The 12437-nt window shown below is 35.7% G+C and overlaps 1 protein-coding gene across 1 annotated transcript; it reads left to right on the top strand.

Moving 5' to 3' along the window:
* Nucleotides 1-8324: 8324 nt before the first annotated feature.
* Nucleotides 8325-12056, top strand: LOC131162429 (trihelix transcription factor DF1-like). Its single transcript, XM_058118885.1, has 2 exons — nucleotides 8325-9146; nucleotides 9941-12056. The coding sequence occupies exons 1-2, from the start codon at nucleotides 8848-8850 to the stop codon at nucleotides 11613-11615; spliced, it is 1974 nt and encodes a 657-aa protein (XP_057974868.1). The 5' UTR covers nucleotides 8325-8847; the 3' UTR covers nucleotides 11616-12056.
* The last annotated feature ends 381 nt before the right edge of the window (nucleotides 12057-12437 follow it).

Raw genomic sequence — 12437 nt, 5'->3', positions numbered from 1 at the left:
ATTATTCCATAGCAATTATACGTACAAATATGAAAAACAGAAATAACAGAAACATTTTCATTATCGATCTAAAGTATCAATTAAACAACATACGTTAAGATTCAATAATGCCCATTTTTTAACATGACCAATAAATGTTTTGGGTGACAATCCTTTCGTAAAAGGATCAGCTATCATACAATCGGTGCTAATAAGTTCAATTGACACTTTTATTTTGTTCCACATGAAGATAAACTTCTCATTTGGGTTTGTGCTCCGGATTGTAAGAAATCTCTTTCTTTTCAAACCAAGTTTTCCGTTTCAAGCAGGTAATGTCCAGGCTTCCCACAGAAACGACACTTGTCCTTACTTGATACCTTCCTCTGGATATGGGAAGAGGATTCATTATCTTTTAAATATCCTTTTCTCTTTCCATGCTTCTTACTTTCTTTTCAACTCTTTGATTGTTCACATAATGAATAAAGTGAATCCCTTGATTGTTCAATCGTGTTTCCTCTCGAACTAGCATATTGTGCAATTCATGCACATTCCATTTATCTTTTATGGTATCATAATTCATTTAAAAAGCTCCATACTCAGTCGATAATGAGTTTAAAATGAACTGAATAAGGAAATTTTCATTCTCATCCATTCCCAAAGTCTTAAGTTTTGCTACAATGTTTGTCATTTCAATAACATGCTCATGCATAGTACGTGAACCATCAAACTTCATGGTTTTAAAAACTCCTTGGCATTTTCAGTTTTGAGAATATCTGTCTTAATGTTATTTGCAACATTCATTTGCATAAACATCAAACTTAATCTGTTTGATCTTTCCCAATTATTATAATAGATTATTTCTTCAGCATTACTAGAATCAGGCTGATCATTTAAGAGTGCCAAATCAAGATTCAACACACCGAGGTGAAATTGAACTTGTTCACTCCAATCAGCAGAATTCAACCTATTAAACATTGGAACAGATGAAACATGCAAGTGTAATGATCCAGACACAAATACTATAAGAATTAAACACATTTAATCCTTGGAAACATTTATAAGATTACAAACATAAATATATTAATATATTCCTTTGGGAAAAATACTAATATAAAGAGCTTTAAAATGATGCTAATTAAATACTTTGGTAAAATTATATGCACTCATTATAAGTATCTATTATCTTTGGATAAATAGATAATAATACATAATAATATTACCAAATCATTATCCTTTTTTTTTTTTTTAAGGAAGGGCGGTACCTCCATTTATTTATTGATAAACCCTCACTTTTGGCGGAGGAATACCGTGGTTACAAGACAATTAATGAGAGATAACAAAAGACAAACGTTAAAAATCTCCCAAAGAACAACACCAACATCCAGCCAAAACCGGGTTACAAGTCCAAACAAAACAAAACAAATTAGGACCTACAAAACAAAACTCACATAACATAACAAAACAAAAGAAAAACAGCAAAAAGCATGACCAAAAACCAAAAGATAACAGCTAAACATACCTCATATAAGCCATACCCATCTTCTCCAATTTATACAAACTATTGCTAACTTTAGGGAGTTGACTACTATTTGTAAACAAACTATTCCTCCCCATAGCACCTTGTCGAGCCAAGGCATCTGCTACTTTGTTCCCTTCTCTATACGAATGATTTATCGAAAAATCCACTCCCTCCAATAAACCAATAAGCTGCTCCCAAAAATCCCACAAATACCACAATGAGCACTTCCTGACTCTAATCCAATTAACTACAACATTCGAATCACATTCAATATCGATACAGGTATGACCCAACTGTTTGCAAATCTTTATTCCTTCCAACACAGCTCTCAATTCATCTTCATTATTTGAACAAGAACCAAAATATTTTGAAAAACCAAATACAAAAGAACCTGTATGGTCTCTAAGGATGCCACCACCACCCGCCGGCCCTGGGTTCCCCAGGCTGCTCCCATCCAAGTTTAGTTTCAACCTTCCTTGCCTCGGTTTTAGCCATCTTACACTTTGCATAGTTTTAATTCTTTTATTCACAATTTGCACTTCCAGATTCTACAAAATCCGAAAATCAGCATCCTTTAACTAAACCATTTCTGTCATGTTCCTACTCAAAACTCCCACCCAATACTTAATGGAGAGCCACACATCAGTACTACTCTCTAATTTTCCTCCCATTCTAGCCACACATCTCCTTCTCCACAGCCTCCAAACTACTAAACAAGGAATCAAACCCATCAATGAACCCAATTGAGAGAACCTAGAAGCCCTATTAAACCACATTTGAACTCTTTCTTTCCAACTTTGTTGCCTAAGGAAAGGAACACCTACCTCCACCGAAACCTTCTTCCAAACCTCAGAAGCAAGGTCTCCCTTATTTAACACATGCTCCAAATCTTCTGATTGCCTCATCTCACAACAATTACATGCCGAAACCAGAGAAACCCCCACCCTTCTCACCTTTTCATCAACACTTAGGCACTCAAAAGCAGCCTTCCACATACAAATAGAATTTTTCTTCGGTAACCATTTGTTCCAAACCCACTTAGCCCAATCAAATTTTGGAGCTCTTACTCTGATAACATCCCATGCGGATTTTGTATTAAAGCAGCCATCCTTTTTCGGGAGCCATAACAGAATGTCCGAAAAATTTCTAAGATTTCCCACCTTTTCCATCACTTCATCCGCTTTATTATATCCTAGAATCCTCTGCAAATTTTCCACATCCCACGCATTGTTGATAACTAAATCTTTTAATTTGATATGAGATTGTGCATCATTTGGACAAGTTGCATACAAAGGTCCCGAATCTAGAAACTTATCGTACCACAATTTTACATCTCCTTCTCTAACCTTCCACTTAGATTTACTTAATAGATCAGGCATACCCTGCAGAACTTTCCTCCAAAAGGAAGAATCTGATCCATGTGATTTGCAAAGAGCAATATGTCCTCCTTTCACATATTTAGCTTTAAAAAATCTAGCCCATAAAGAATTCTGCGTTAATAAATGCCAACCAAACTTCATGAATAAAGACCATTGCACTTTCGAAATGTCCCTTACTCCAATGCCCCCTTCCTCCACAGGAACACACAATTTCTTCCAAGCCCTCCATTTCATTTTTTCTTTTCCATCCTTAAATCCCCAGAAAAAAGAAGCAAACATACCTTGAATCTTTTTGATCACCAGTTTCGGTACATTTAGAACAGCTAACAGATACAATGACATACTTGAAAGCACATGCCTCAACAAAACAAGACGACCTCCTTGAGACAATAGTCTACTTTTCCAGCCCTCAACTCTCTTACTGATTTTTTGGATTAAAGGGTCAAAATGACAGCCTTTCAATTTAAAATCCACTATTGGCACACCCAAATACGTAAAAAGAAATTTACCCTCAATAAAACCAGTCTTTTGAAGAATTTCTCCTTTCCTCTGGACACCCAACTTGATTGAGAAAAAAATAGCTGATTTATCTTTATTCACCATTTGGCCAGTCCAGTTTTCATACTCCTTAATCACCTCCATTAATTGACTAACAAATTTTTTTCCAGCATTAGCAAAAACAACAACATCATCCGCGTACATTAAATGCGATATAATAGGTGCACCATACGGGTGTGCAAATGATAAAATCCGCTTCTCAGACAATTTTTTTTGAATTAATTTAGAAAGAATTTCTTCCATGATGATGAAAATATACGGCGACAACGGATCCCCTTGCCTCAAACCCCTTTTTGACTTGAAGAAACCTCTATAAGTGCCATGCATCATGATAGAAAACCATGGAGTGGAAATACAATTCTGAATCAACTTACAAAACCAGTTTGGAAAACCAAGAGCCTTAAAAATTTGATCTACTACCTGCCACTCCACTCGATCATACTCTTTGCTCATATCAATCTTTAGCATTATATTACCTCCTCTCACCCGCCTATGTAATAATTTTGTCATCTCTTGAGTAAGCATTATATTTTCAAAAATACTCCTCCCTTTCACAAAAGCACCCTGTTCTAAAGAAATTAAATCACTCATCACCAACGAAAGCTTACCAATAAGGATTTTGGAGAAAATTTTATAGATTACATTACACAGGCTTATCGGCCGAAATTTATCAAAAGACTGAGGATCCTTTACCTTAGGAATAAGCACTATGTAAGAGGAACAAAAATACCGAGGCAACATATCACCTCTGAAGAATTCTTTTACCGCATCCATCACATCATTTTTAATAATCTTCCAACAGGTAATTATCCTTATATTATAAGAACAATTAATCGACCTTTGGGTGATTCTTGATGTCTTATAATAATTTTTTTTTATATCATTCTAGCATCAAACATACGAGAACTTTACTTAATGATTTAATCACTTTGGTGATTGAAATCAAAACACTTTATAACATCACAATGTTATGAGTGACATAAACATGCTGGCAGAATGCTTGCAAATTCATGTTAGCATGCATTAACATTATATATCCTATTGATTTTCACGGATCAAGTCATTGAAGTTATATAATTTTGCGTCACAAAAGGAATAAATTTATACTTTCATAAATAACATTTCTTTTATTTAAATAATTTGTAAAATCATTCTAGCCACTCAATCACATAACATAATAACATTAATATGTATTTATATATATTTACTATCACAACAAACGTTCTGCACACTTATATCAAGGCGTACCACACTTACATCGTTATATCTTAGAAAAACAAAAGGTTACTATGCCTTGATTCATGAACTAAAATTAACGAAACATGAACCTTTAATCATAATAAAAAATCATGAGTTCCTACAACTTAACTCTGATACCACATGTAAGTTTAAATATAAACATGATTTATACATTTTAATTTTAAGGACATTCAAAACTCATAAGTTTACACAACAAACATTAAAAGAAAATCATACCTTGATCCATAGCTTCCAAGCGTATATCCTTAGACTATGTTTCTATCTCACAAACTTACGCTTCCTTGTGTTCTTTCTTAATTTGATAGAAATCTTAACACATGCTTTCTAGGTTGAGATAGGACTAGTCTCAAACCTCCTTTATATATTAATCACTTTCATTAAGTAATTAATTAATATACATAATTTATCATAACTATAGACTTCTCATATTCCGAGATATCACTATTGTAAATTATGATAACATTATTATATTTAATATTAAAGACCTTTCATATTACCTAAATTAATATAATCATAATTTTATTTGAGACAATTAATGTCTTACACTTTGCACTCTTGCCGTGAATTTTTTTTTCTCAAATTTGACTTGAAAATTATTGGTTCAATCTTTAAATGCTCTTTAATTAACTCGGTCTTTTGTCTACCATAATTCATTACCTTGCCCTTCAATATGAGGTCGAGAATTCATAATATATTGACTTTGTACTTAAAATTTAGTAACATAAAAAATAGGCTGTCATCGCTTAAGGAAGTTAAAGTTTAGATATCGACTGCTCCACATATTTTATAATATATGAGATGCTATTAATAATTGGTACTTCAAAAAAAAAAATATTAGTGGCACTCCATCAATTAATTTTTTTTACAAATTGAAACGATACGCTTATACATTTTTTTTTTTTTGTTTTTTTAACTTGTAAGTGAAACTAAGATATAAAAGAGAAAATCAAGAGGTAATTAAAATTGCCATTTAGTAAATTAAAAAAATGTAGTTTGTGACAAATTTTTTTGGGGTGCCAAATAGCACATACCATATTATGTATGTATGTGTATATATATATATATTCGCGGTTTGACGTTGCATGTAGGATATTTTAGAAATTTTAATTTGAGATTTTTTTATGATTTTCAATTTATTTAATTGTAATAATATTATTTTACTTTCATTAAATTTTTAGTTTATTAAAAATTATTAAACTTTAATAACACATGCAATAAAGAATAACTTATCCTCCTATTGCGAAATCATTAATGATAATGTACTAAATTTTTATTTTTAATAAAAAATATTTAAATTTGAATTAATCATTTTATATAAGAATTAATTAATACATAAAAATTAAGAAAAAATACCTGTCTTTCTAGTTCTTTCGTTTTCCCTATCCCTTCTCCCTTTTTATAATTATTTTTAGTATCCCTCAATACCCTCACCATTTTTTTTTTTAAGAAGGGCAGCACCTCTATTTATTTATTGATAAACCCTTATTTTTGGCATAAGAATACCGTGATTACAAAATAATCAAAGGGAGAAATAAAAGACAAAACTTTAAAGGCTTCCTAAATAACAACACTAACATCTAGCCAAAACAGGATTATAAGTCCAATCAAAACAAAACAAGGACCTACAAAACAAATATCACGCAACAAAACAAATAAAAGATAAACAACATAAAACATAGACCAAAACAAACAGGAAATCAGTTAAACATATCTCATATAAGCCGTACACATCTTCTTCAATTTATACAACCCATTGATAACTCTAGGGAGTTGACTACTATTTATAAACGAACTATTCCTCCCCCTAGCACCTTGACGAGACAAGACATCTGCCACTTTATTTTCTTATCTATACCAATGCTTTATCGAGAAGTCTACTCCCTCCAATAAATCAATCAGCTACTCCCAAAAATCCTATAAATACTACAAGGAGCACCTACTTGATCTAATCTAATTTATAATAATATTCGAATAACATTTAATATCAATATTAGTATGACCCAAATGTTTGCAAATCTTTATTCCTTCAACACCCTCACCATGATTTTTCAAATTTGATGAGAAACTGTTGGTTCAATTTGTAAATGTTTTTGAATTTGGAAAAATTTTAAGGTTGTTTTAAATAAGAGGTTGGAAATTTGAGTTATACTGATAAAAAATTATGAAATTATGAGGAAGATGTTAATTTAGAAGATTAAGATGAAGATAGCTATCCTTAATATATATATTAAATTTAAGATTCTATTAGTTAGAACTTCAAAAAATATTACTGGTACGATCATTTTTTTTTTTTTTCACATAATGAAATAACAAGTTTTTCTCTACCTTTTTTTTTTTTTTAAAAAAAAAATTTGCTTATAAAGTAAAAAAAAATAAAAAATAAAAGTGAAAGTCAAGAGTCATTAATAGGTTACAATTAAATATGAATTACCAATAACATTTTTTGTAATACTGATAAAACTCTCAATATATATAATTAAATAATTAAACTCATTGCTATGTTAATATTGCACTTTAAATATATATGATATTTTTAGAAACACGAATTTGAGATTTTTTAAAATTCATTTAATTATAATAATAGTAATATTTTTACGTCTATTAAATTTTTAGTTTAATAAAAATTTAAATTACGCATACAATAAATGATAGCTTATCTTGCTATCTAATCTCGGTAGAATTTTTTTTTTCTTCTTTTTGAGCAAAATAAAATAAAAAAATTGAAAATATAATTGAAAATTATTTTACATAAAATTTGATTAATACATAAAAATTGTGAAAAAAAACTTTAAAAATGGAAATGGAGACTTGAGAAGGGGTCCCATAAATGCAACTGGAGAATGGTGATTGATAGAATTAGAATAACATGGACGGGTCTAAAAACTCGCAAGCCGACCAGGGCTGCTGGCCGGCTGCCTATATAATGCATGGTCCCAATCTCACAAATTAATTATTAAATTTTTAATGTTTATACAAGTCAGTCCATACATACATATGTAACAAGTTGAGCAAAATTTGAATGTCATTTATTACGGTAGGTCACAGTCCAACTGAATTAGTCACTATTTATTTCCATTCATAAATGGCTTTGCCTAATAACACGACCCCTCCGCCCATCCTCACTTCAATTCCCCCTCTATAATTCAACCATGCATGGATCCCACTCGCCCTAGCTAGCGTATTACTTATGTTACGGGGATAATTATACATGCATACAAATGTAAGTATATCTTCTTCCACAATAATTAATTATTTTTTTGTGCCGCGAGTTGGGTGGGGTCTCGCTGCTTGCGTGGCTGCATGGGTGCCACAGTTTCTCTCATCTATTAAAAAATGAAATAACATTTCGGGGGTATTTTGGGGAAATGAAGGGCGCAGAATAAACAATTCCTCAAATTACACAAACAATCCCTTATCATGATCAGCCGATCCAATAAATTATTTATCAAATTTAGGCTTCCATGATTAAAGGTCAATGGGATTCATGTTAGGGGCAGAATGGTCATTGCGCGGCCACAAGCGTTGCCAACGGCCACTGAAATCCAAAACTCCCTCTAAAGCAAAGCTGACCTACATGGCCCCGGCTTTTAACTATATTTAGCTGGACAGACAAAAACCAACTTATTATCACCATCGTCGCCTTCTGCAGCTTCTTGCTGCTGCTGATGATTTCCCCACTCCATTACTATATACCTTGCTTTCCTCTGCTTTCCTTTTCCCCATCCCCCTCTTTTTTTATTTTTCCTTTTTAATTTTAAAAATTAGTTCTATTTTTATCTATTGTTTTCTCTTGCTTTAATAATTAATACGTATTTTTATATATATATTTTTTAATATTTATATACTACTTATCCTGCCGGGGCATTTTTATTATTACTGAGAGATGGAGAGAGAACCCAAAGTGACCTCTCTGGCGTTGTAGCAAAGGCAAAAAAAAAAAAAAAAAAAAGGCGGGGGGGGGTGGGGGGGGGGGAACTGCAGATTCCACAGCTAAACCAAAAAGAAAAGAAAGGAGAAATTTTTAATTTTTTTTTCTTGAGATGGACAGGCAGATCCCACCCAAATAAATTAATAAATTCACCATACACCCATCTTCATAAAACCCTCGAATTCACCTTCTTTTGTTGTATTTTTAGGCTGTAATTGAGTCCGATGCTGGGCGTATCGGGACTGTTGGGGAACTCCTCCGGGGATGGCGCCGCTGCTGGTGGAGCTCCCGACGGCGCTGGCGGCAGCGGCGGCAGCGCTGCCGAGGTGGGCGCCGTTATCGGGTCGAATTCCGGTGGTTTCAGCGAAGAAGACAAGGGCAGAGGCGAGGAGGGCGATCGGAATTCCGCGGGGAACCGATGGCCGCGCCAGGAAACCTTGGCGCTGCTGAAGATTCGATCTGATATGGATGTTGCCTTTCGTGATTCAAGTCTCAAGGGCCCATTATGGGAAGAAGTTTCCAGGTACTCTAATTTTAGGATTTATCTATAATTCTTCTTTTGTTCGTTCCTTTTTGAAAATATGGATTGAGCAGTTATTTATAGTTCAAGTTGTTTGCCATCTTCCGAGGAACTATGGGGATTCAATTTCCGAAAAAATTCCTGATTTTGGATTGAAAGGGAAATCTTAATTTCCTAATCTCTATATCGGCCAAGTAGAGTTGGGAGTGTTCTAAGAATTAGTTCAGGTTTCAGATTTCTATCTTCAGCTGGATTTAATTTTCTGAAAATTCTTTTCCGACATTTGAAAGGCAAATCCTTAGATAAAATCAATACGGATTTCGAAATTCTTTTTTTGGTAAGCGAATCAATATGAATTCGATGCCGGAAACATCAATCCGTATAGCTTAATTCTCAGCGTCGTAGTAATTCTTCACTATTATCCGCTGAAATTCAGTGGGAAATTGAATCGGAAAAAAGAAAAAAAATCTAGGGGATTGATTATCTTGGTTTGTTTTAGTGAATTCAAGAACAAAAACCGTGTTCATCATGATTCCTCTTTTTAAAATCACTTTTTCTCATAATAATTTCTTAGGCAGGAATAGGATTGCTAGCAAGCTAGCTAGCTAGCTAGTAGCTCTTCCTTCTATAATTAGCTTCATTTATAATATTTTTTTTTAATTTTTTCCTGTTGGTTTAATTAATTATTGCATAATTCGTGTTTATTTTATGTGTGAATGCTTTTAGATTTTGTTTTATTGGCAATTTTAAGATTGGACAAAAAACAGAAATGGAGGTTTTGGTACTGTTGTTATCAGGAAACTAGCGGAGCTTGGGTACCATCGAAGTGCCAAGAAATGCAAAGAGAAATTCGAGAATGTGTACAAGTACCACAAGCGAACCAAAGAAGGTCGAGCCTCCAAACCCGACGGTAAGACCTATCGATTTTTCGATCAATTAGAAGCTCTCGATACCCATCCACCTCCCTCTCTCCTTCCTTCTCTCCCGCCTCCCAAAGCCCAGCCTGCAGCACCAGCGCCGCCGGCGCCTTCGTCCGCTGCGGCATTGCTGGTGGTGCCCCCCAATCCCTTACCGCTTTCTCAGATCACTGTTCCATCCGCTACCAACCCTACCAATATATCCCACCAAAGCACCGTAACGCTGACGATAAACCCTGCACATCCTTCCCCGCAACCGCCGGCAAACCCCACAAACCCCTCCCCACCACCGACTGCGCTGACTTTGCCGCCGGCGATTCCCGTTATTCCCGTTCAAGTACACCACCCCAGTATTCCGAGTTCTATTCCACACGCATCGACCGCGAATCTCGTCTCGAATTCCACGTCCTCTTCTTCTTCCACCTCGTCTGACGAAACAATCCAAGGGCGTCGGAAGAGGAAGAGAAAATGGAAGGATTTCTTCGAGAGGCTTATGAAGGAGGTCATCGAGAAGCAAGAGGAGTTGCAGAAGAAATTCCTAGAAGCCATCGAAAAACGCGAACACGATCGAATGGTTCGAGAGGAAGCTTGGAAAGTGCAAGAAATGGCGAGGTTGAATAGAGAGCATGAAATTTTGGTCCAAGAACGATCCATCACCGCCGCAAAGGATGCAGCATTGATCGCATTCTTGCAGAAAATGTCCGACCAACAAAACCCAGTGCAAGTCCAAGTCCCAGTTCCGCCGCCGCCGGCGACTGATAATTCTGCCATCCAAGTGCCACCAATGCCACAACCACCGCCACAACTGCAGCAGCCGCCGACACCGGCGCCACAATCAGCACAGCCACCGCCGCCGCAACCAGTGCTGCAGCCATCTCCAGCATCCGCACCACCGTTGGAGACTGCGAGAGTGAACAACGGCGAAAATGTGATACCGCCAAGCTCTTCCAGATGGCCAAAAGCCGAAGTTCAAGCTCTAATCAATCTCCGAACGGGTCTGGATGTGAAGTATCAAGAAAGCGGGCCAAAGGGGCCGCTGTGGGAGGAGATCTCGGCGGGGATGCGACGGCTGGGATACAACCGGAGCGCCAAGAGGTGCAAAGAAAAGTGGGAGAACATCAACAAGTACTTCAAGAAGGTGAAAGAAAGCAACAAGAAAAGGCCGGAGGATTCCAAGACGTGCCCGTACTTTCATCAGCTGGACGCTCTGTACAAAGAGAAGAGCAAAATGGAGAGTGGTGCTACTGCTTCTTCGCTGAATCCAAGTTACGGGCTAAAGGTCGAAAGCGTAATTAACCCGATGGTGCCATTGATGGTGAGGCCAGAGCAGCAATGGCCTATGCAGCAGGAGTCGGCGACGGAGGAAATGGGGAGCGACAACATGGAACAGAATCAAGACGAAGGAGACGACGACGACGGCGGAGACGATGACGACGACGACGGAGACGATGACGAAGAAGAAGACGAAGGAGGAGGATACGAGATTGTAACGAACAAAGCAGCAGCAGCAGCAGCAGCTTCAGCTTCAGCTTCAGCGACGAGGGTTGATCAGTGAGGGAAGTTCACGAGATATTTTACCATAGCAAAGATGGGGTTGAGGGAGGTGGTGGCCTCCGATCCGACGGGTCCATGGAGGTGGGTCATGAGATTGCAGAAGGTGTCGGACGGGTAAGTGGGTCAGATTCCGGCTGTCATGAAATGGGAGTGGAGAAAAAAAATTAAAATTTGAAATTTATACGCAAACACATGGGTTGTAACCTATAGTGGGAATATGTTTATTTATAATTTATTTATTATTTGCTAAATAAATAAATTGGGAGAGAGAGAGAGAGCGAGCGAGAGAGAGAGAGAGAGCGAGGTGTTTCACGGAATAAATAAAGCGAGAGTGTAGAATAGTGTTGTATCTTTCATTTCATTCATTTGGGCATAAATGCGAGAAATGGTTGCTAGTGTTTGGCTTGAATGGCTAATAAGATGCATGGGATTAGTTTTATAATTTTGCATTTAGAGAGATGGAACAAAATCAGTTCTATGTTTTGCTCATCTTCCAACTCTTTTCGGACATCTATTTTCCCTCCTTAATTCCCAATTTCGCTCCATCTTATTTTATTTTTGGTTCAAAGAGGCAAATAAAATGTTATTTAATCATATGATAGATTTATTTATTTATCTTTTTTACTATTTTAATTTTTAGAACAATAGGATATTAGGAAAAACTTAAATTATTGAGCCTCGTGTCTCTTAAAATAGACGTTTATACGAAGTAACACATATTTCTCTCTCATACCTCTTCGTACTTTTTTTTTTTTTTTCCCCCTAGTATTTGAAACTAAGAAATCCAATATAATGAACTATCTTCAATATTAATGCCTAAACT

This window comes from Malania oleifera, chromosome 8, assembly GCF_029873635.1.
Source record: "Malania oleifera isolate guangnan ecotype guangnan chromosome 8, ASM2987363v1, whole genome shotgun sequence".
In the NCBI taxonomy this organism is placed as follows: domain Eukaryota; kingdom Viridiplantae; phylum Streptophyta; class Magnoliopsida; order Santalales; family Ximeniaceae; genus Malania; species Malania oleifera.
Note: the sequence above shows the minus strand (reverse complement) of the source record. Positions and strands in the feature narration are given on the sequence as shown.